General features: G+C 36.4%; 1 protein-coding gene across 3 annotated transcripts in view; it reads left to right on the forward strand.

Annotated features, from left to right (window-relative positions):
* The window catches only part of olf186-M (Ki-ras-induced actin-interacting protein-IP3R-interacting domain olf186-M), a 434062-nt gene that overhangs the window by 292280 nt on the left and 115220 nt on the right, over positions 1-26562 (forward strand). For all 3 annotated transcript variants that reach the window (XM_081745924.1, XM_081745927.1, XM_081745925.1), the window contains exon 4: positions 20720-20787. In XM_081745924.1, coding sequence (XP_081602050.1) covers positions 20720-20787 — 68 coding nt within the window. The remainder of the gene's footprint in view (positions 1-20719; positions 20788-26562) is intronic.

Genomic DNA, 26562 nt, shown 5'->3' on the forward strand with positions numbered 1-26562 from the left:
AGTGATATATGTTTGATAAGGAAATCGAGTTTACTATATGTATGTGTGAGACATATCTTGTGTTTGAAAAGAAGTTCTAGAGAAAGGTTTTAAGGGTCAGAAATAGGTCATTGTGTTCAGAGTACTAACGAACTTTGTTGTTGTCGTTGAACAGCTGGGTGCTAGTTTATAAGGATGCTTACTGCGTGGTTTTGTGGTGCATGCTCGTGTTCATGTAGTTCGTATAATTGTTGTTTTAGTATTTGGTCCTTACCTTGGACGCACAAAAGGTAAGCGTGTACGCTCATAGTGTACATATGTAGATAACTGAAGAGTGAATATGTATTTTTATTTACGACACGGATGCAATAAGTCATAAAAATGTTGAGTGCTTCGGAAGTTTTCGTTAAATAAGAAAAGTGGGGAGAGATCACCCTTTGGGGGGCTACTGTGAACAAAATTTTATTTCGTGGTTGCCTGTATTTCCATACATGCAGTCTAAATTTTATCATATGACAGCAATTTTTGAAAATATCTACTGGTTATTTTAACTTTCTGATCTGATCCGAGGTCCAGACGTACTTTCAACAGACGTATTTAGTTATTTTCAAACGGTGGTAAGTTTATTTTTCTGCGTTAGTTCTACGTAAATTACATCATCAATTGCTTACAAGTATGACAGTAAACAGTAATAAAATCGGAATAATAATAATAATAATAATAATAATAATAATAATAATAATAATAATAATAATAATAATAATAATAATAATAATAATAATAATAATAATAATAATAATAATAATAATTATTATTATTATTATTATTATTATTATTATTATTATTATTATTATTATTATTATTATTATTATTATTATTATTATTATTATTATTATTATTATTATTATTATTATCTGTGGTGGTTCGATACTAAAGCGCTCACCTTTGGTGCATGGGCTCGCGTCAAGTGGGCTTTGTGATGAACAAATATCGTGTGCATGGATTTTCTCACGATTCTTTCGTTTTTCCCACTTTTTTCATCTACTGTTTCCTTCATTACAATCATCACTGTTTAACTTGGCCTTGGAGCATAATCATGGCACGTTAAACTCAAAAATAATATAAAATAAATAAAAAATAACTAGATACGAAACCTAAAAGAAAACAATAGTATCTCCATTAAGTTGTTATATAGAAAAATAGACTTCATAGAATTGAATTTTGGAACAGTTAGTATCTCTCTCGTGCCGGACCGTAGGCAGTTTTGAAGCTAGTTAGTACCTACCTTCTGAACTGGGCTTTTACCATGCCACTTTGATTGAAATATGCGTACTAAAGTACGATTAAAGGAGGTTCAAAATTTATGTGAAAAATAGAACATAATAAGAGTCTATGGGAGATGAAACTCGATATATAAACTCCTCATTAGAATTAATTAAATACTTACAGCGTTTTCGAAAACTCCACCTCTAAGTGAGTGAGGAGAGAGGGGAGTTTATTCAATATGTTGATTGGCAGAGGGTAGGTTTTCATTCCACCATCCACCTAAAATATTTTCAAGTTTCCTGGCTAGTGTAAAGGATTTCAGAGAGAATGAATGAGTCGTGAAGCTTGGTAGCATTATGGTTTAAAGATACGTTGCATTGTAAAGTTTTGTTTGATGAGAAAATTTCGTTGAATATATTAGGTTCAGTGGATTCTGTATTTCGTGATGAAATTATAAGGAGATATTTGAATTAAGAGATGTGTTACTGCATTGGCAGTCTTACGTTCTCACTACACATTTTGCAACGAAGCCCATATAAGTGTGTGTGTTGCGACACGAGAAACTTGCGTATTGTTATTATTGTTGTTGTTACTAATAAGTTGGAAAGTAAGCATTATCATCTACTATACAGACGATATGTAATGAATGAACCCACAACACTAACTCTTCTGAAAACAAGACGTGTGTACATGCATATGTTTGTTTTACCTTACGATTAGGGATGCGCACAAGACAAGATTTGTGGCTGTCTCGTCTCGAAAATGTGCTGTAAAAGTGATGTCTCGACTCGAAAAATCCATATTTCTCTATTGGTAGAGCCGTGTCTCGACTCGAATTTTGTCAGGAAAATCCTGTCTCGACTCGTCTCGTGCGCATCCGTACTTACGATTATTATTATTATTATTATTATTATTATTATTATTATTATTATTATTATTATTATCCAGTTTGCGCACCTGAGCTCTTTCGGGGCTATGCGGTTAGTGTACGCGCCTTTGGCGTGGGAGACCCGGGTTCGATTCCCGGCGGGAGCTCATGTGGTTCGGATTCCATGTGAATCAGTAGGTCCACGTCTCATATAGCCTCGCTGCTGAACGGGACATTAAACTCAACATCAACTCAACTCAGTTCGCGCACAAAGCACCCTAAACTCCATGCTACACTATATTTATGCAATTTATTCAAGGATTTTGTGATATACAACATTGTATTGATTGAAATCGTTGAGTAGCAAGCAATAGCGACTCCTATTAGCGTAACGCGCATACTGAGACGTTCGCCTTTTATTATTGATTTTTTTATATATATAATTGAAGAGTAACCATGCTAATTGTGTTTCTTAATTTGACCCAAATACGCCCGATCTCCTCTCTCTATGGAAGTTTTAAGGTTAATTTTGTGCAACAATGTTTCTGATACGGTTAGTGTTGTGATACCGTTTATGAAGTTCTTTTAAATCAGTCTCAAAACGTTTTTCGAGCTGGATGTCAAGATGTTACCGCCAAAAGAAGGCTGTATTGATTTTCACGTCACTGGAGATGGATACGGTTAAGAAGTTGCTTTTTTTTTTTTTTTTTTTTTTTAAGTGTCAGTTCAGGGATAATGTTTGTGAAGTATGTGGCAGCATATAATATCATCAATCGTTAGCTTTAGCTGTTTGACGATTCACAAGGAAAGAATGTATACGACCACTGCGATTGTTTCTGAAGGAATTTACGTCTACAGCGAATGAAATTAATAGAACTCTTCATTTCCGCAAGGCTTACATAATAAAAGGTGCGTACCACTGTATTGAAGTTTCTATCTCCTGTTTCTTATATTATATCAGGTCATGCTGCAGTTTTTACTGAACTATTATGATTTAAAAAAAATAAAATTCCTTGAATTGTTTTTGAAAAAAGTTTAGAATAAAATGTCAATTACTTTTATTTATTTATTTCAAAAAAGGATTTATTTATGAAATACAAACTAAATCGCGAGTGTCTTTTTTTGAGAAAATTGAAGAATAAAGAACTTACTCCAAAACACAAACTACCTCCTTTGGATTCTTCCCATAAAATGAATTATATTATACTACAGGGTGTTCAATATACAATGCAACCCGGAGTTTGGGATAATAGAACTTTTGAACCGGAAGCGATACACAAGTAATGGTTATACCAAACTGAAAGCCTTGGTATATTTTTAAACTACGAAACAACGATTGAAGTACACTAGGAACCACAGGGTTGCCAGATGTAACCGAAGGTGTAAATAAATAAATAAATAAACTTTATATATAATATTTGCAAAACACGTAAATTGACTCGCAACTCATACGTCTGGATGCTCTATCATTAATTTTCAGTTTGTTTAGTTGGAGTAGCTTGGAAACTACGGAGCAGAAAAAAGAAATTTTTCATTTCCGTCAATAACCAATCGGACGAGAGGCCTCTGTAAAGGGGGAACTAGGAAAATCATAATTTTTGTAAATTAACATTCTGAATTGGCAACATTGCTGATATTTCAGTGCATCAAAAAGTATGTTAAGAGTCTGTCTACATTATGCTATTCCTGAAGACAACGAAAACGAAACTTTGAAATTATCATGATTAAACGTTTACCTACATGGACCTGGCAACACTGCTATTCATTTCTATGGGAGCAAGAGGTATACAAGAACAATCCTTAACTATATAAGACATGGAAACGAACATTCGCAGTGCCATTGAGAACATTAACACTTCTACTCTTCGTAAAGTTGCTGCCAACATGGTGAAACGTGTGAACCTGTTTTGAATCAAAACAGGTGGCATTTCCAGCATCTGCTGTAGACCTGATAACTTACTTCATGATAATAGCAGTGTTGCCTGGTGCGTCTAAGTAAATGTTTTATCATGATAATTTCAAAGTTTCTTTTTCATTGCTTTCAGGAATTGCATAATGTACACAGATCCTTAACACACACCTTTTGAAGCACTGAAACATCAGCAGTGTTGCCAGTGCAGAGTGTTAACTTACGAAAACAATAATTTCTCTAGTTCTCACTTACAGAGGCGTCATCCGATTGGTTATTAGTGCAGATGAAAAATTATTTTTCCTGCTACATAGTTTGCAAGCTACTCCAACTAAACAAACTAAAAATTAACGACGGAACATCCAGACGTATGAGTTACGAGTCAATTTACGTGTTTTGTAAAAGAAAAAATATATATATTTACACCTTCGGTTACATCTGGCAACACTGTGATTCCTAGTGTACTTCAATCGTTGATTCCTAGTTTAAAAATATATGCATGAACAAGGCTTCAGTTTGGTATAATCATTATTTGTGTATCGTTTCAGGTTCAAAAGTTCTACTATCCTAAACTCCAGGTTGTATTGTATATTGGACACCCTGTAGCAGAAGTGCCCGTTCGTTTGGGAAGAATAATGTTTATTCAAAATCTTTTGAAAGTAAGGAAATGTCTAAAATATGTACGGATGAGCAATGCGTTCTGCGTCATCGTTATTGGCCCGTTTTCGCTCAGGATGAATGTGACGGCAAAACTGAAAGGTATGCAACCTGGAACACCGGAAGAAAGGTTAGGTTGCCTATCCCACAGGTTTTGTGGTTCATTGTGCATATTTAGAATTTTTCCATAAACTTGACTCCCTCCGTTCCCTTCGAGTATAAAATAATAATAAAAACAGATTCGTACGTGATGAGATTTGGTAAAAATCTATCTATGCACAAAATGTGGTGGTTCTTGGTAACTGATTTCTATGTGGAGCTCCTTCGTGTCTAAGCGGTTAGCTTACGCGCATTTGCGGCTGGAGACCCGGGTTCGATTCTCGGTGGGAGCTCATGTGGTTCGGATTCCACGTTAATCAGTAGGTCCACGTCTCACATAGCCTCGCTGCTGAACGGGACGTTAAATTCAAAATCAACTCAACTCATTTCTATGTGAGAGACCACGGTGGCTCAGTCGTAGAGCGTACACCTCTGGTGCTTGGGGTCCCTGGTTCGATACCAGCTCGCGCAAAATGAACTTTGTGGTGGACAAACACCGTGTGCTTTGGTTTCATCGGGGCTCTCCACTTTCTTCATTCCACCATTTCATTCAATCCTCATCATTATCATCTCCTTTAGCTTAGCCGGCATAATAGTGGGAAGTAAAAATTCAATATTTCATTTTCATTTCATTTCTACACGAAAGTCTGGTGATAGTAGTCACATACACACACACACACACACACGCGCGCGCGCGCGCGCGCGTTCTTTTATATATTAATATATAGTATAATGAAATATTGATTTATAAACTATAAATAAAGTCGTTAGAACCATAGCACATAAATAACAAGCAAACTGTTAGTGTAAAAATAACTTTTTTTTTTATCGAGTTTTAAATACTTTTATAAATCCAATGTAAATATTTATATGGTATAGGCTGCCACATAATGTATGACTAATTTATGAATCTTATGACGAACTGAAGTTTTAGTTTATACTTAAGGTAGCGGTTCTTACATGCAGCGATAACGTTGTAATGAGTAAGAAAGAAAGATAAAACAATCCAATGTTTCTTTTTTAAAAGGCTGGAATGTTTTTGGCAATCTTATTTTTGGACAGTATTATTGTTAACAAAAATTAGAGTTGAAGTGCTCATTATAATTTTGGGTTATACAGGTTGTTCCAGGAATAAATCGACATATTTACCGTACGTGTTAAAGGCCTAATTATAAAGATGGGGCCAACTTAAGATGATTAGTGGAATTGGCCCTAGGTTGGCTACACTGAATAAAACAACCGATTTAGATTTTTTGAGTTTATCGTCCCTTTGAGCAGCGAAGCTATATGAGACGGAAGCTACTGATTACAAACTTTGCGTACGTATTCAGGGGACCTCGATGGGAAAAAAAAAATCTGCGGATTTCGAAGACGGGCCGATTTAAACAACCATCCTACCATCAATTCCACTAGTTTCCTTACATCTTCATAATTAAAGATTTTCCGACCATAGTCGCAGATAATGTTTTTCTTGTACTGAGGTCCTTAACACATAATCAAAGCGTTTATCGGTTGCTTTACTCGGTGGAGCCACCGTAAAATGAAAATATACTAATTGCCGTAAATTGGTCCCATTACTGTAATTAGACATTATCGACCAAAGTTAAAAATAAAATTTTGTTCTTATATTGAGGTCATGAACACTTGTGCGAAGTTTGTCAGTTTATTACGGGAACACCCTGTATATCATTAACCATACTGTGCACTGTCATCTTGCTAGTATCATCATAAAAAGCTTTATTTTACATTTTCAGTATCAGTATAATTTTAGGAGGTGGTGTGGTTATTGTACAGTATCAATTCTCGGGTTTACAAAACAGTTTCGATTTTGTCGAAAACTACGCATCAGGATTTACATTCACTCATGTAATTTTGTTCAGTTTAATCAGATCTATCGATTGATATACGTTTGTCTTATCTTTGAAAATTTTCCCAGTTAAAGGCTAATAATAATACTGTTGAGTTTGAATTCAGAAGTTAGTACTCGTTAACCTATAATAATAATAATAATAATAATAATAATAATAATAATAATAATAATAATAATAATAATAATAATAATAATAATAATAATAATAATAATAGTTATTTGTAATTGTAGTAGCTGCTAATGGAAGAACTCCAGGAACAACTGTTAAATTTTACATTTTCCTTCCAATTTTTCGTCTATTTTTTTTTACATGCTTTTCCAAACATGTTAGTTAATGTCTTCAGTCAATGAATGAGCTTTCACAACGTTATATGATTATGTAACAGCAATTAAACAAACACGTAAATAGATCACGTATATGTATTGTAAAAAATGCCGTAAATCATTACATTTTCGTACTCATTACGAAATTTGGAATTGGTAATAACTAAAAATTATGGGTTATAACGGTAAGCTTTTTTAATAGCATAAATGGTTAATTGTTACTTGTATGTGAGATGTAGAAAAAGGCCTTCAGTTATATTCACTTACATGATTGTTGGTGATTAGGGATGCGCTCGAGTCGAGTCGAGACAGAATTTTCCAGACAAAATTCGAGTCGAGACACAGCTCTTCCAATAGAAAAATATATATTTTTCGAGTCGAGACATCACTTTTACAGCACATTTTCGAGACGAGACAGACTCAAATCTTGTCTCGTGCGCATCCCTATTGGTGATCAGTATCTGCGCTGACTTTATTCTGTATCTTCCCTTACATATTTCTCAAAATAGTACATACACATCTATAGGGATATGTGTATTATATATGGTTGTCAAAATAATAGAAACGCTTGAAGTTGAAAACATGTCAGGTGTCTGGGTTGGCAACGTTCAGGCGGCGACTGCACGCCGGGCTGTTGGTGATGAAGTATTAGGGTAAACTGCGTATTAGTGAGGAACAGTAGAACGGCAGTCTGCAGTGAACCTTCTGATTTCCAAATAGGGCAAATTGTTGGCTCTTAGTTGTGTGCGCGAGCGTGATGCCAGTAGCAAATGTGTTGTGTGTGTCGCGGGAGACAGTGTCAAAGTTGGTGATGAGTTACGGCGTATAAAAGGGCTTATAAAACTCACAGCAGAACCACACCGGCTAAAAGGAAGATGCGAGTGGTCGGAAGAAAATTCTCATTGTCAGGTCCCACAGAACATTAAAACGGGTTATCACTCAGAACCGTCTTACAACTGCGGTGCAAGCGATGGAAGGACTTATGCAGCTCACATCCCAGAGCTTGTGCCGACAATCACAGTCAGATGTGAGGTATATGGCATTGATATATGGGGTTCGGTTGCATGAGCGATACCGCTGATAATGGACTATATCGCTTTGAACCGGCACCAATAGTGCCACGAATATAAAATATGAACCACTGATCAATGGAAACATGTGATATGGTTGGGTGAATCATCGTTTACCTTATTTCAGACCGTGTAGCGGAAGCTAAAAGAAGAATATGATGCACAATGTCTCCGCTCAGCTATGAAACATGACGGTGGCTCTTTCTTGCTGTAGGCTACAATATCATGATTTTTAGTGCGTCTTGTGCAGACGCTTACCAGACGCGTAATTATTCGTGATTATGACGCCAGTTTTAGAGTACTATGTACATTCTATAATTGAGCTGTTCTTTTCGTGCAATGACGCCATATGCCAGGATGATAATGCGCCAATTCAAGAGACTGTAGCTATTGGGGCGTGATCTGAGGAGCATCACGATGCAGTTGAACACGTGCCCTGGCCCGCTCAACCTACGGATCTGAACATAATTAAACATATGTAGGCCCTTTTAGAGACATATCTGGCATGTCCTCTCTTACGGAGCTGCACGCAGAATGGTATTATTCCACGTGCTTAACATCCACAACTTCTATGACTCCCATTCCACAATGCATCACATCTGCTTTGTGGACGAAAGGTGGTCCAATGTCTTTGCATTTGTTTCGTGTGTTTCTATTATTACTTGTATAACCATATATGTAATTTGAATTTTTATTATTACCGTAATATCATCGTCGTTATGACATTTTATATTGAGACAAATCCCTAGGTGTCTAAGCACTAAATGAGAAATCCTACAATGTTATAAGCTTATAATAAAAAGAAAAAAGTCCAAACTTGAAACTTATTCTAATCGATAGATCTGATTGAACAAAATATAAGTGAATTGCTTCTAACGTTCATGCCTTAAGGCTAAAGGAGACGTATGATCATTGATGAAAATGATAAAGAATTGGTAGAATGATCATGTGGAAGGAAATGAGAGAATCCCAATAATATCCACGGAGACGATGTTGTCCATCACAAATTCACATATGGCCTGGGATTGAACCAGTTTTCGCCTTCGATGCGAGTGGTCCCGCATTCGATTCCCGGTGGGGACACTCGGTCGATAAAGTGTAAAACCCTTTTTGAGGTCAGCCGCCCTGAATGAGGTTTCCCTTCATTCACACCAGGTAAATGCCGGAGTGATACCTAACTTACAGGTCCCAGGCCGCTTCCTTCCTTCCCTTTCCCTGGATACTGTGCGCGCCGATGGACGTCATCCGTCAAACGTGACGGTCTAAATGACCATAGATGTCGAAAGCCCAGAAATCTAAATCCTACATCCCTGGGATTGAACCAGGAACCACCCTAACTAGAGGTGAGCACTGTTCCTCAGAGGCCCCAGCTAGAGATATTTGATTTGTTTATATGTGAACAAATTAACATATAGCATCACTACTGCTTTAATATTTTCATTATTAATTATTGCAGTCGTGAATAATTTAAAATGTTCGGGGTTCACGGTATTGAGTACTAGGTTAAATCATAAATATCAGATGAATTCAGTATGCCGTTTAAGTGGTAAATCCTCTACTTTCATATTCACAGTTGTAATGTTTCCATAAGCTTTGATTACGGTTACGTAATCCACGTTTTTTTTTTTTTTTTTTTTTTTTTTGAAAAAAAAAAGCACATATCGCACTCAAATTATCATTAAAGCTACTTTATTTTATTACTTGCATACTTAATATGAGAACGAGCTAATTATGCGCATGCTTTATTCAGTATGCGGATGACAGTGGTATGTGTAATTTCCAACATATGCATACACGCGTGCGAGGGAGAGGGGTATATACACAGTACACATTGCGTCCATGCGATAAGCGAGCTTTATCGCCAGGTACCTACCGCATCATCGATCGGTCCCGGCATTGAAGTTCCTTGCGACTGCCGTCTGCAAGTAAAGATGAGACAGAAACACACTATAGAGTAGGGGGATTACGCACACATACACACTGTTTAGTCAGTCCATCTGTCATCTTGGATATCCTCTGTAGACAGTCTTCATCCTTTTCCCCTTATTTCGGAAGGTAAGATAGATTCTCGAGCAATCTAACCGTTCTCTTTTCTTAACTCGTTGTATCGTTGTAATTTTGAAATATTTTTTTCTTCTTTTGACTTTTCTGCCTTCTTGTCTTTTAAAACGTGTCGTATTCGTCGTTATCATGGCATGTTTCGATCCCTTTTTTCTTCCCCATTTTCATATTATTCCATGTAGTTCTATGTTGTTCGTACAGTCTGGCTGGAATACAGATGGACAGGGCAAGGATTTCGCGTTGTGTCGTCGTCCTGGGATTGTCAGCGGATATATTGCAAATAGCTAAGTCGAGACGTGTCAGATGGGTAGAATATGTCCCGCTTGCAAAATACGTGCGAGTGAAGAGAATTTTAGGTAGAAATCCCATTAGAAAAAGAGCTTTGGCTAGGTTTTTTTAAAAAAGTAGACACAATTGAAATTAGCACAAGATAAAATATCCAATGACTAGTTTTTGAAATGAAATCGTTAAGTTTAACTAACGTCCCATGATTGTGCACTTTAGGCTAAGGGAGACGGATAATTAAGGAAAGTGAATGATAATGGAAGAATGGGGGAGGAAACGAGAGCACCTCGAGAAAACCCACGATGTTGCACCACAAACTTACTTAGCCGGGGATCGAACTAATGACCCCACACACCAGAGGTAAGCACTCTACCACCGAGCCCCCTCGAAATTTCCAGTTTAATGTCTTATGTTTATGCCCTTTAGGCTAAAGGAGTTGCCTGACTAATGGAAGTGAATGATCATAAGCGGATTAGTGGTATGATAATGTAGGAGGAAACGGGTGAACATCATGAAAACCCACGGACATAGTATTATCCCTTACAAATTACATGGTCTGGAATGAAAAGAGGGATCCTTGCATCGAAAGTAAGCGCTCTACCACTGAGCCATTGAACGCTCAGAGGTTGAAGTAGATTAGCACAAGATCAAATGTCCAGTGACATGCTTTTGTATCTGTTGTGATGAACTTAGGCATATAAGTCGTCCAGGGGATTTAGTATTCCTGTCATCCTGTTGCCTCAAGCTATTTTTCGCTCCTAATTTTTTTTCAGGGCGAGGGAGTTCATAAAATGTCAAAAGTTTATCGTACATGCTACGACAGAAATTCAATCAGCCTCTTACATTCCTCAGTCTATGTTAACAATCACAGTCAGCTGCTAATTATATGACATGGACATACGGAATTGGGCTGCGTGCTCTTACATTATTAAATTGCTATTAAAAATGCTGTATTGTACGTTCTTGTCAGTAGCATCATATGGAAAACATAAACTGTCATATTATCACTTCTCCAAGATAACAGGGGTTCATGGTTGATTATAATTATCTTTAGTGATAGAATGCTTATCTTTAGTGCGAGGTTTTCCCAGGCCATGGGAGTTTATGGTGGATTACATTGTATCTGTGGTTTCTCTCGGTGTTCTCTCGTTTCCTCCACATTCTCGTTCCACTAATTATGTCATAATTATTCACTTACATTATTCACCTGTCTCTTTTAGCCTAAATCCCATAATCGCGAGATATTAAACTACAAATTTCATTGGACCCGTTAAAAGCAAAACCCACATATCCGAAACCAAATCACGAAGGAGGTGAGCTCTTTTGCATATGTTCGGATCGTATTCGAAACTGTAGATTCAAATCTAACATCCCTGGTGATAAAAAGGTACGTCAAACTTCCCTGTCTCCCTCCTTTTTTCAAAAAGAAAGAAAAATCAATCGAAGAGCTCAAATGAAATAAAATCTTTCAGTTTTACGTCCCACGATTATGCCGTGTAGGCTAAAATAGATAGTGATGAGAAATGAATTAAGTAAATGGGAGAAAACAGTAGAACCCAAGAAAGAAAAAAATAAAAACATGAATACAGTATTTGTCCATCACAAAACACACCGAGATCGAACCAGGGGCACCACTCACACAGGAAACACTCAAGAAGTTAAATTTAAATGTGATTTACCTCATGGTTTTGATAAAATCACTCCCTAACGAATTCACACATCAGGATCTTGTCTATGCTTATCAACAGAACAAATAAGAAGAGAACGTCAAGTTAAATCATTCATACATTGAAGTCTACCACAAAGGGTGGTCCAAAAGTAGATATACAGTACCGTACTGATCAGCTCATGTTTTTTCTTATTGTTATCCATCAGGTATACTTAGTTTCTTTATTACTTGTTCTTAATATGTTTTTACTTACATCTTAAGCTCGGAAGAGCCGAAGCAAATACACCCATAAACTAGAATGTTATACTTGATTAATGCATCGCTGTATACCTACTTTTGGGCCACCCTGTACTTTGATGGTATACTACCCGGCAATCTTCTGTGTGTTGCGTGACAATATTTGCATAGCTGCCAGGTTCTCACCATAGTAATCAGTTGCGCTTTAGGGGTAAAAAGAGTGATCACAAATGCGTTAGTAAACTGGAATCTCAGGAATGTAATTTTCGGAGGAATTGGTTGTAAGTTTCTGCAAATTAGAGATTAGGGAAATGAGGTGCAGCTATAACCAACAATGTAACCAATTCTTACGCAAGATATTCATGAATGAGAATCTAACGTTTGCGAAATTCAGGCGTTACTAAATAATATTTTATACCGTACATTTATTATGATGTTTTAAAACTTTATTCATTTTATGACAATTCTAAAAACAAATTTTCTTCTTATGATGGTAATTTTTTCTCTTTGTTTTCCTATGCGATATAGCCATATTTTTAACTTCCCATCTCCTGTAAAGTTTATGAAGATTTTTTAAGGTCCATGTTTCAAAAATACTCCGGAACTGAAAAGGAAAATTAAAGCCGAAAACCGCAAGTCATCCAAATTACCTAATATAACGCAAATTCCATAGAGAATGTTTCAAAAAGAATGATCTGATTTCATAAGGCGATATCCTTTACATGAGTGAAGTGCAGAAATTTTTAAGATATATATATATTAAAACTCAGGGTTTTTTTCCCCTCGGCAGTAGTTACAAGTTTCTGATTCACGTAGTTGACGGTGGAAGTATCCTTGGTGCATTGCAATCCAAGTTTACCGGATTCATTCCCGGTTGTGGTCGGAATCAACGTTAATAGTAGATTCCGTACTTCGTAACACCTGGGAGTTGCATAAGGTTGGACAATTCGAAAACTAAACTATTTTCGTTATTGTCTCTCAAACTACCTGACCATAACAACATAGCCAGGGTTTCTCTACTATTTTTCAGTCGTCTTGGTTGAATGGTTGAACGTATTTCTGATTATTTCATTTGCTATTTGACTTTTTTTTTCTTTTGATAACTCTCGTTAGCATAGGCGTGCGCAGACTCTTGAATTAGGGGGGCAAATCAATAGTGGTACTCCTGAAGATATGCAACCACCTTGTAATCTCTTTATAATTTAATTATTATTTTCATTTGCCCGGAGGATGTTGAAGTATCTGGGAAGATGGCGGACCCAGGAGCCTACAGATAGTGTATTAGGTGTGTGTGTGTGTGATAATGTACTGCTGGGAGGAAACAAACGGAAGAAAGACTGAAATATATTTAAATCGGGAAATGTTGGTCGAGTATTGCAAAGTTCAAAGTGTTATTTTGTATAGCGATGACTACAGACGTCTTTCAGGGTCCGTTTTTATGAAATATAATCCTTATTAGCTGAGAAAATTATTTTAAAAAATCGAAAAAAAAAACCGCAATGCCAAAACATTAGGTGGGGCGAGTGCCCCCATGTGCGCACGCCTATGCTCGTTAGTTATTCCATTTTACCCCCTACTATTCATGTTTCTGCAGCGAAAGTAATTACGGGAATTACAGCGATGCAGTAAAGTTGTACTATACATACTATGTTATATAATACAGAAAATCTTGACTTTCATAGACATTTCGATCCCATATCAAATACTTAACTTTTTAATAAAAATATCTCTCGTTTGGATAGTTCTCATCATTACTGAAAGTTACTCCAGGGGAAAATCTTCTAAAATCTCTTCTTTATGTAATTTTCCACTGGGTTTCTTTAGCTGATTAATAATAATAATAATAATAATAATAATAATAATAATAATAATAAATTGCACGTAATATCAGTCAAACAGTAGCCTAAAACACTGTCACAAAAGTTAGCTTTTTAACATAGAAATGCAAAGTCATACTTTTTGATTGTATACGTTACTGGAGGACTTTTTGACATGGACTTTCCCTTTCGTATATTTATACACGGATCCAGGATGCATGTTATTTGTTCTTCATTGCTTTTGTTTGCTGTTGAAGTAAGGAGACAATTGTATTTTGTTGGAGGAAGGAAGGGAACGGGGATTGGGGGAGTTGAAATACCAGAGAAGAATGCTTCCAGGTAGTTAGAGTAAATCGATGATGACCTTTTTGGCTCTTGACGACACTTAACCTTGACAATGTAAAAGAATGGTGATCTCTGTAAAAAAAAAAGATAAGCGGAATTAATTGGGTAGTAATTATACTGTATGCATTATATTTGAAGTTTCGAATAGATACAAAGAAAAAGTTGGGTATTACAAAGATCATAACATGAATGTTAGAGTTTATGAAATGAAGTGAGTTGAAATTTGTTGGTATAGGTGGGACATACAGGTTAATACGTTAATGTATGTCCAGACTGCAAGAGACAATTTTACAAAGTACAGACAACTAAATATATATCAATTTATACATAATAGTTCACCATTCCGGTTATATGCAAGGTGTTCAAGAATATGCTCACTACATGGCAGGATGCCCATCGTGGCAGAATTTTATATTTGGGACCATCTTAAATCTCTTGTCTATTCATCGCCTGTCAAGGATGTTCACGATATGGAGAAACGCATCGTTCGAGGCTGCAGCACGTTTCGAGCAACGCTAGGTGGTGTTGAACGTATGCGTGCATCAATGATGCGTCGTGTTCGTGCTTATCTGTGCCCAGATCGTGATAATTTTCAACATTTTCTCTAACAACCCTGCGCTCAGTTTCACAGGACATAAACAAGCAACAACTTAATATCCATTATTGAAATTAGTTTGGATCGTCTGCACGACGTAAGAGCCAATCAGCGTTCAGTTAAGGAGGAGTGGGTGGTGGTTCGTCGTGAATATGATGGCACTGCTATCAGTTTTCGAACGTAACGTCATAGGTTGTCGCTGTAACCAGCACATTCTTTTCGTCTGCTTGGTGTCTCGACGTTAATTGCAGGCAGAAAGATCAGATAAGTAATTAACCACACTAAATAACTATCATAAATTTGTTTTTAGCTATTATACTTATTGATAACTTTTATAAAAGCATTTTCTTATATTGTTCCCAGATTCTTTGTTGACATCGTACTTCGTTATGGAATCTTACGCTAAAATAATTTCTACAAATTAACGATCTAACAAAACATATGAAAAAGCACATGATGGCGATGGCAATGCACACACCACACTTTCATTCAATATGTTCCATTAGAGACAGTTATTTTCGAAATTTTCATGTTGATGACGTCGTATCGACTGGTTAGTTCTATTGTCGTGTTAGAAGCGCTTCTGTTTGCAGAGTTTCCTGTTTCCGCGGAGTTCGCGGTCTGTATGTATTCTTGCCCTATGCCCAGTATGGGACCATGTCCCTGTTTTTTTCCCGAGAGGCGTCATTCACACCATTGGTCTTAGTGGTCATTGTTATCATTCCATCTGCCCCATTAGCTACGCGTACTTTATGCTAATGATTGTTTCTTTCAGGCTGACGAATACCCTGTTCGTCTCTACTTCCATACCCTGCGGCGTGTGTTTTGTCTTTTGATATACCCTGTTTATCTCCAGAACGGTGCAGTATAACGCGTATATTGATATACACTTTTTTGTTACTTACCCATAGCGGCATCAACTGGTGAAGTTCGGACGTACTTTAGCACACTAACCTTATATGTTCCTAACCTTCCTAAAAGAAGTAACTAACTTACCAATAACTTTAACTTGTAGGACAGGAGGTGGGCGAAATTTTTTATTTTGTAATCTACCTCAGACTATGAACATTTTTGGCGATCTACCTGTGTGCAATTTTGACTGGTACTCTACTTTTATTTTGCTTAGTTCACTTTTAGGAGGGAAGTGTGAGTTACTTGCAAGGTGGAGTAATACTTTTCCAAACTTCCCTTCTTTATCATCTATCCTTTGACATAAAAAAGGAGAGTTCCCTTTCTTCATGGAAATGGTACTTTTTTTTTATTCGAAGCAGTGTTACCTTAATCGAAGAAAAAAAGCGATTTGGTGTGTAAGATTTTTTTTTTCAAATAATATAACTTTTCTGAAACATTTCGCGATCTAAACAATACTCGGCGGCGAGCATATTTGCGGATCCCAAACGTTTCAGGTATCCTCTGATCTTATTGGCCGATACAGATAGGACATCAAGGGTTATGACCTACATATAGCAGAACATAAACACTAACTGCTGTTGGCCCTCGGAGCCAAGCGTGTTTGCGCAACATGCTAGTAACAAAATTGTTTTAGGCGTGGGTTCAAACCCGGCCCAAGAAAAGTTTTTTTTTATTTTTTAAATTTTCATAACACTTTTTTGCATTAAAAGATTGAAAATAATACTCAAAAAAGTGATTTACCGATTATTTTTTTAAATTTTCATAACACTTTTTTTTCATTAAAATAAGCTTGCAGTCTTATTATACGAATTCATCGTACAAGTAGTAGTAGTAGTAGTAATAGTAGTAGCAGCAGTAGTAGAAACGGGTTAGTAGCCCCACAAGGGTTGGTTGGGTTTTGTTCTCGACATCAAATGGGTAAATTAAAGACTTGCCCAAATTTTTCTCTACACTTTATATGACCAACTTAAATAGCTGGCTAGGGCAGCGCGCAAAAATAATACAGGGTAGCGCGCGAATATTGAAATGTTTGGGATCGGCAAAAATGCCGGTGGCAAAAATAAACTCTTCTATTTTATGTTCCTAATCTTATAAAAGAAGTAGCTAACTTACTAGTAATTTGAATCTTACAGGCATACTGTAGGACATACATTCTTAACCTTTTCTTTGTAGCGTCATCTCCTTGGAAACACTACGAATTCCCTATTGTCCCCGTTGTTATTGACACTGAATCTTTGTTGTGTGTGGTCACTGATTGAATTTCAGATGATGATGATGATCATCATCATCATCGCCACATTTAGAGCGATCACTCCTGATGCAGGAAGCCTCAAGTTCTTAGCGTGTCCGTTTGTTGCTTTTTATTTTTCTCCCACGTTCTTATCCCACGAATTCTTCCATAATTGTAATCTTTCGCTTTCATTGACGATCCTCCTCATTCAATGCTCTTTCACTACTCGTTCACTATTGTAGTTGTGAAATCACGAACAACACTCAAAAAATCCATCGCTAACTTGATTCTGTTCTACATATCGAAATCCCGCCAATAGATTTCTGATACTTGCTGGAACATTATCAATCGGACTCACCTTTTCTAACGAAATATCCAGAAATTCTTCATTTCCTTTGGGGAATTTCCTGCGTCACCATTAAATGATTCTCAACCAATTTTCAGATATTCTATTCTAGTAGATCGAGCTCTACGGCTAGTAGTTTTTGAGATTTTTCAAAGTTCGTTTTCCCGTGCTTTTGGTAGCCTGTATCTCGAAACACGGGACGCATTTATTAAAATTATTTTCTTGTTTTTAAGAGAATCACAGGTTTCGGTGAAAACTGTTTTGGAAAACACATAAAACTATTTCTGTGAAAACGGAATCAGTTTTCGGAGAACAACGAAGCACTATTCTGTTCAAAAATAGAACCAGTTTTGAAAAAAGAAACTGAGACCAGTTTTGGAGAAAACTGAACCGGATCCGGTGAAAAACCGAACCGGTTGTGCAGAAAACCAAAACCGGTTTCGGTGAAAACCGGTTTTTGAAAATTTTCGAACCACGGTTTCGTTTTTTCTAAAAACTGGAAACCGAAAAACCGTTTTTTGTGCTCACCACTAGTTCCACCACTGTGCCCACCAAGATCTTTTGTCCGTAGAATGACATGGAGAATTTGTCCTTTCTGTAAAACTTCTCCACGCAGTTTTGACACAATTTGTAGGGGATATAGTTATATTCTACTGTATATCGCAGGGGTGACTTTTTTGGAGGGTAGTTGAGAGGTACTTTTCATTTCGGAAATAACTGACGGTGTACTTAGTTGTTCATTAGCCCGATAGAGGTAATTATAAAACAAGAAGAGTGATCGATATGGACAGTATGACACAGTACAGCGGACTACCTCTCACGAGTTCCTGGTCTGCTAGTAGGCTGCGGTTGACGTATTGTTTACCCTTGCGTATATGTATGACTTTAGAAGAAAAATCAAAATACTCAATAGCCTTGAAACAGATTATATCCGATTATTAAGAGAAATATTTTTGGTTTAGTATCTTTTTTCAATGTAACCAAACACCTAACGCACGGAACTATGATATTCCTAGATCTGGGTTCGATTCTCACTGATAGTGAAGAATTGATACACTACACGTCATGGAATTGCAGTGTGCTTGAATTGAAAAACTGTGCATCGGCTACAGATTGCCTAATTCAATGTTAGCCACATTCTCAGTCGGAAACTTTTGTGGGCTTAAGATACTACAGTTTATTATTTCACGTGTATAGCGTGCCGTACATACGTCGGCACTTTAAATACGTACACAATTAAATTCGCGCTATTATCTTTTACATATACCTTGTACTTCGCTTTTGCCAATAACAACTATCTATACAATGTAGTAAATCTTTAAGAGTAAAAGTTTAATACAATCGCTGCAAATAGCTGCCCTTGTGTTACGTGCACAGCTGGCGAGTTCATTTTATGTCTTCAGCTTCAGAATTATAGAAGGCTTCTTTGAAGACTAAACGTCGGGAGTAATAAATATTGAACGAGACAGGTACTGTATGTATATGCTTGCGTTATTAGAGGAAACTCGGGCAAGATGAATAATAATATTTCATTGCTTCTTGTTCACAAGAGATCCTGTCACAAGTCATGCACATAACAATGTTGGAAAGCAGTGTGTTAACAGTGTTGGACTGTATAACGTTTATTCAGTGTTGTTCACATACAGAAGTGATTTTCCTTCTTTCTTTAATGCAACGTTCTTATTTTGAAAATCAATAAAATAACTTCTTTAAAATGGCTAGATTCATTGTGTAGATGTATTTTTTTTTTTTTATTTCGTGGCTTCCGTCTAGTCACTTGTGTTTGAGTCTCGCATCTCAGACCCAATCTGGCACGGAAGCAGGAAATATAGCAACTTTATAGCATCACTGCATAACTCTTTAACGGGTTAATGATGTTCACTACTCGAGCTCGAAAATTGATAGGTTTGATTCCTTGTTTGACATATCTTGATCAAGGTACCACGTCTTGGGTATTTCAAATATATTTTAATCTTTATTCGTTTTCCCAAACTGAAAAGTATTTCAGTAGTTTTGAACATAGGCTATACAAAAATAATTAATATAACACTTTTTATCCTCAGTGGCATCTTTTATATTCTACACAAATTTATAGGCTCCCTTCATCAATTTTTGATGATTCCTCATAAGAAAAAACATACATTTTTTGTCTTCTGTGATTCTCACGCATTTATACTCTGCCTGACCTTGTAGTTATCTTTCAGTGCAGTGCTTTGACACATACAAACAAACACACACACACACACACACACACAGAGAGAGAGAGAGAGAGAGAGACGCTTATAAGAAGAGACAGAGGAAATTATAATTTAATGAGAAGATAGAGAGAGAAAACTGCGTTAACAGTCCCATAATACTCTCCGTATGTATAATGATGTTTCGTGGTCTCCGGGTTTGGCTGCTTTTGAGTGACCAGAGTCACGAAATTTGTAACGATACTTACTGAATCTGACACTTATACAGGCAATTTCAAGGAAGTGTATCTGTTTAATTAGCGGTGCCAATTCTCCCCGTGGTCTTTGATACACTGCAAATTCTTCTGACATTTCTCTATTTAATGGTCCTTACTTCCATTATTCTACCTCCTGGATACGAACTTGATTAAAACTAGTTTTTTCCTGTACAGTTATACATTTTTAATGCAAAATTTTGGGCCGTTTGTATTTTAAACACTTTATACCAGTTTTTTCATTCTTCCTAAAATTTCAGTGAAATACTTTGTGTCATAACCCCTATGTAGGTACCCCTGGTTTAACATATATGAAAACTGACACATTGAATATTACAAAAAAAAAAAAAAAAAAAAAAAATGCCAATCTACCTTTCTTTTGAAAAGTCGTTTTCTGAATCGTACGCAGGAAAACTTAACACATACGTTGGATTGACATATGTAGATCACAGTTGGTATGAGCAGATTCTCATTTATTCGATATGATTCTATCTATGAATCAGTGATGGAGTGCGTCAGAAACCTATAACTCAAACAGAGCCGAATGATCTGGTGACTCGAACGAATCCATGACCCGAGTAAACCCGTTATGACCCAAGTGATCCAATCAAACTACATATATGGAGATTGTTTACTTATTTGTAAATTGTTAGACAGTATATAGATTCTAAATTATAAACACAAGTATTATTATTTTAAATTAAAATACTATTTGTTTAATTTGTTTCAGAAACGAGGACGAGCACGAGGAACATCCCGTGGAGGACATTGACGATAACTTAAGCCTGGGTGCCGAAGGTAAAATTATCATCAGTATTACATTATTATTATATCATACATATATTATTATTATTAATTAGTTGTCCAAGTGGAATTAGTTAAATGGCAAAGTCATAATCGTAAATTTACACTGTTTTCATGTTACTATAGAAATTAAATTGTGAGAAGTCACGTTTTGCATTCTTATAAATAGCCTTATATCATCACGGTACGATCGGAGGATGGCACACTGGTTATCCGTTTATGCACACAAGAACGTTTCGTTAAACTCTTTATTTAGAAGCGGCTTCACAAAACGTCCACTATTTAATTGATCGCTAGAGGATATTCATTTGTAACAATACATCGAACTTTTCTTGAGGTGCTGACATTTCTACTTTGTACCTGAAAACGAACAAGTTATAGTAATATTCAAGTTGAGGCAGGGGCGGATCCAGGACCGACTTCTGGGGGGGGGGGACGGTGGGCTTTCATAATGCTACTTTTAAGGGCTCCAAACTCTGAGATAGATTTTATTTATATATATAAAACAAGAAAGTTTCCTCTTCTGGGGGGCAATCGTCCCCCCCTGGATCCGCCTCTGAGTTGAGGCTAATTGTTTATCAGCACCTCCTCGTACTTAGTAATCCTACGGGTTTTTGTGTATCCATTGTGTATAATAGACTGCGATCTTTTTCCTATTCTAGATATCGAACTCGTAACATTTCGATGTTATGTGTAATATTTAGACAATTAACGCGGTCATTTAATCAATAAGTTGAGCTAGGGAGTTAATGTGGTATGATAGCTGTAGTCGGCGTGATGTTCTGAAATTATCTGCTGCTTGAAAAAATATTTTTAAAAAATAATAGTAATAAAAGTAAAAATGAACTTTGGTGAGAAAGAGTCACGCACTAAAAGTTACAATTTCATCCAGTAGATGTCAACCACTGGAAGATGTTTGTTGCCATCTAACAACTAGATGGCTTCTGCTACCTTGTGTTTTAATAATAGAAAATGGAATATGGATAACTTAGCTACCACTAAACTCACCGTGAAGATGTGAACGGATTGAAACCTTTAACAAAGTAATTCATCTGGTTGTCATAGCGTATCTGTCAGTGGCTTTGTTAGGTATTCATGTGTAGACTTCGCTCGTATGTCAAGATGATTAAGATGAAAGAAGGTATTGAAAAACATTCTTCAGATTCGGAATCAGCCCCTTTAATTCACTGAGTTCCTATCGGTGCCTTGTTGTGTCTTTAAGAGTCTTCATCCCAGCGAAATTAAAATACCGCTAATTTTACAGTAATTATGTGATATCTTCAAATAGATAAAGGATAATCGAAAAGTGGAACAAGAGCGCCTTAGACAATATTATTTTACATGAGAAACCGTTATCACGACTCACTTATCTGCTTTCGATTTTGAGCCATTTTGAAAATCGGCATTTATTTTCGCGTTTCTAAACAGTTGAAAACGGAAAGCCACTAGGTGACTTGTGATAACGGTACCTCACGGAAAATAATATTGTCTAGGGCGCTCTTGTTCCATATTTCAATTATCTTTTATCTATTTGAAGATATCACATAATTACTGTAAAATTAACGGTATTTTAATTTCGCCGGGATGAAGACTCTTAACACTGTCAAGAATTAATCTTAAAAGCTTTCATATATTTTGAGAAACGCGGGGCGCCGAGTTCAATTCTCAGTCATTGAACTTATTATGATCTTTCGGATTCCATATTAAACTATATGTCCATTTCTTATATAGTCTCAGTGCTAAAATGGGACATTGAGGCCCAAACCAACTAATTAAACTCTTCCCTTGAGAAAAGAAGGTCTGAATTCTATTTTTTCGTTTGTATCTTGCTACATTATTATGGTGGCATACATTTTGAGCATACAAAGTTGAGAACTAGTTTTACAGTTTTTTTTTTTTTTTATATATAATTTTATTTTAAGTATCAACACATCATCACTTTTAAAGTTTATTTCTTAGCGTGCAATACAATATTATTGTATCGTAGTTGCGATTTTCGAAAACAATAACCTTCAATAGATTCGCGGAAGGAAGAATAATGAATTCACTTTGATGCAATGAACTGTTTGTTTGTTGGAGGTTTTTCTTCCTCCACTGATTCCGTGTTTGTTTCGCTCAGTTCTTTATTTTTTATGGCAATCTAATGAGTGGGTCGCGAACTTTGTCCCTTTGTGGTTGTCATTGACCATTATAATTTGCACATTCCAAATGATCACTTTTTTTTCGCTGAGTCATTTGATGTTGCCAAATTTTCTCTTATTGTCCTGCTGTTGAACGCAAGTCTAAAGTGTGTGAGAGAGAAAGAAATAAAATTTATTAAATCTCTGAGAGATCACTGGTGGGTCAGTTGTTGCTAATTTACGAACTTCTATGCACTGTGATTCTAAATCAACTTCAGATTGATATACAGTCTACCAATTTTAACAAATGTATATATATCCTATCCCTCTTTCCCTTCCCACAACGTCCTGTGTATTTTTTTTTTTTTTTCTCAAATAACTACTAACTAATTTTGTCTTCCCTTTTCATCTTTCATTTGATTTTTGTTAGGAAAGAAAATGAGTCACAAGGATAAAATGAAATTTCTAGTTTTATGTTCAACGATTATGCCCATTAGCGTAAGGAGACAGATAATGAATAAAAGGGAATTATATTAAAGAATTGTGTGTATGGAATTGAAGTGTGGGAGAGAACGGGAGAACCCGAGGAAACCCACAAACACAATGTTGTCGATCACAAACTCACGTGGTCGGAAATCGAATCATTGACCCCTCACCCATAGGTGAGGTCTGTACTACTGAGCCACTATAATTCTCTCAATTATTCTTCACACATTTCGAAGGCTCCGTGGTTTTTACCCGGTTCGTGACTTTTGCCGTAAGAGAATTGGTCTTCCTCAAGGGCACAAAAGAAGTTTTCAATCTTTTGTCTCGACTAAAACAGGAAGTGCTAGAAATGAGTATTACTTCCAATATTAATTCCTATAGTAAGAAGACGGTAATAGAAGGCAACAAACTTTTTTTTTTTTTTTTACATAGATTCAGGTAGGCGCGGATTCAGGGGGAGGCTATAGCCCCCCAACCCCCTTGACGCTCAGGTATACACTGGATAAAATGGACTTCAATCCAGCTTTACACTGGATAAAGCGGTAAACTATGGTTTGACTCCTCCCTTTATCATATCCTGGATTCAGGACACCAAAAGAGATCCCATTTCAGCCCTTGTTCTGCTATTGAATGCGGAAATAGAAAAAGGTAATTCAACTTCCGATTTCAGTGATGGTTCGTATAGACCAAAAACTGCTAGAGAGAAAGAGAAACTATTTTTGATATTGATTCAGTCGTCCCAACAACAGGTTGTTTCTCCGATCTTATTACCCCTGCATTGCAACCAGAGGTAATAAATCTATTTTATCCAGTTTCAATATTGAACCCCGATAGTTTGGAAGTCTACGTAGCCTTGCAATGTTATGTGCTCTGTGAAACTTCGCAATGTGAAACGAAACTGACTTGTTGAGTTTCAAGGAAAGAGGTAGTGTGCTTGAAATGAGTGATTCTTTTACATAACTGATGGCTTTGGAATTACGTAATTCGCTAAGATCGTTTTATTCAAAGTACACGTTACCAACCTCTCAGAACGCAAACAAATCCTGATCACGGAAGATGACACGTGACATTGTTCTTTCTTAAGCCGAACCATCTCAATAAATACAGTAAAGTCATCTCGTCTGCTAAACTGTTGTGTTTTGTTGTATTAATGTGCTGTATGACCTTCGGGGTTGTTTTTTAGGCAATCTAGTAATTGCGTTGAGTAGTCCTGAAATTGTCTTCTTAAGATACATCCGTGTAAGTCCAGAGACATGCTAGTTGAGTTCGATGATATTTTCAAGTTAGTGTGTGAAAAGTTGAAAATAATATCCATTTCGAAATTACCAACCCACAGCCTTAAATAAAGGGTTAGCGTCATTGTTTCGTAATATTAAAGTCCGCAGTTGAAGGCAGCCATTACCGAGATTTTTTTTCTCGGCTTTTTCCTCACTCCTACCAGTGCTTATGTGCTGAGTGAAGCTATATAAAGATCAACTAAACTTTAACGTTTTTCTGTGGAAATACTTAATCGATTTAGTATCACATACCTGTTGCTGACCCAGCCGGGGCCTGGACCCCCCACCAGATTTTTTTGTTTGAGTGACAAAAAATAATTGAAGCTATTATACTTTTTTGAAAGTCTATAGTGAGCGTTGCCATTTATTTTTCATTGGATTTTTTTTTTTTTTTGAAACATTAGATATAATTTCAGTTGCAGTTTTTCTGCTATGCAATGTGTAAAACAATACTTGAGGTCCAAAATATCAACGTCCAACCTAGGCATAATATCCATCGAGAGAGACTTAAGTTGGTCATTTATGTAGGACCCATGCAAAATTGTAAAATTTTGATATACCCAGTGTCGGACTGGCCAAGCTGAGGGCCCTTGGCGCGGGTCCTTAAAGGCCCCAATGGTCAGTTGCAAAACATGATAAGTGACAAAATCATATTTTCTGTATTGAATAAATACGTAGTTCAAAACAGATCGCAGAAAAGCTACAATACTATTGAGACAATCAAACGTAATCGTGAAGTTTACTAATAAAACTCCAACTGACCAAAGCAGTATATATGTACCGTGTCCTGCGAAAACGAACTAAGCGCCACTTTCATACTTTTAAGAAAATTACGTATAAAGGTTGATGTCCAGCATTAATGTAGCCGTAATCAAAAGTGAAATTATATTTCTTTTTTTGTAAAGGTGTTAGTTTTCCTCTCTTTTCGATTGTACAAAACGTTCTAATGCATGTGACGTATTGGGTATAACGACGAAATCTAACGGTCCCGTCTAAACCCTATATAAAAACTGTATTTAAGAAATCGCTTAGTTCGACATTGCTTATAACGACATCTATATATATAAAAGAGAACGCACAAATCCTTTGTGAACTCATCACGCTAATACGGCTGAACCAATTTCTTTCATTTTTGGGGGGTTATTAGGATTTGGACCCTAGATGGTTTTTATCATATCACTTTAATTTTTAATTACCAGTGTCTTGAGATAATTGACCATTCAAGTGTCCATACGTACAAATCCTTTGTTATTAGTTCATCATAGGTAAAAATAAACGTATTTATATGCAACCCGCATGACCATGTGACTCGGCGGGTTAACATAAATGACAGGCGATATAATGTTAACATTTACTGCAATCTACTATGGTTTTTATCATATCACTTGAAAGCGAAAAAGTAAAAATTATCTAAGTAACAACGTTTATTGCGTTCCGGGGTGACCGCAGCGAAGCGGGGCGGGTTAACATAAATGACAGGCGATATAATGTTAACATTTACTGCAATCTTCTATGGTTTTTATCATATCACTTGAAAGCGAAAAAGTAAAAATTATCTAAGTAACAAAGTTTATTGCGTTCCGGGGTGACCGCAGCGAAGCGGGGTGAACGCTGCTAGTCTTATATATAAAAGAGAACGTACAAATCCTTTGTTCCCTCATCACGCTAATACGGCTGAACCAATTTCTTTCATTTTTGGGGGGTTATTAGGATTTGGACCCTAGATGGTTTTTATCATATCACTTTAATTTTTAATTACCAGTGTCTTGAGATAATTGACCATTCAAGTGTCCATAACGTACAAATCCTTTGTTAGTTCATCATAGGTAAAAATAAACGTATTTATATGCAACCCGCATGACCGTGTCACTCGGCGGGTTAACATA

The sequence above is a fragment of the Thermobia domestica genome, chromosome 18, assembly GCF_964235325.1.
Source record: "Thermobia domestica chromosome 18, izTheDome1.hap1.1, whole genome shotgun sequence".
In the NCBI taxonomy this organism is placed as follows: Eukaryota; Metazoa; Arthropoda; class Insecta; order Zygentoma; family Lepismatidae; genus Thermobia; species Thermobia domestica.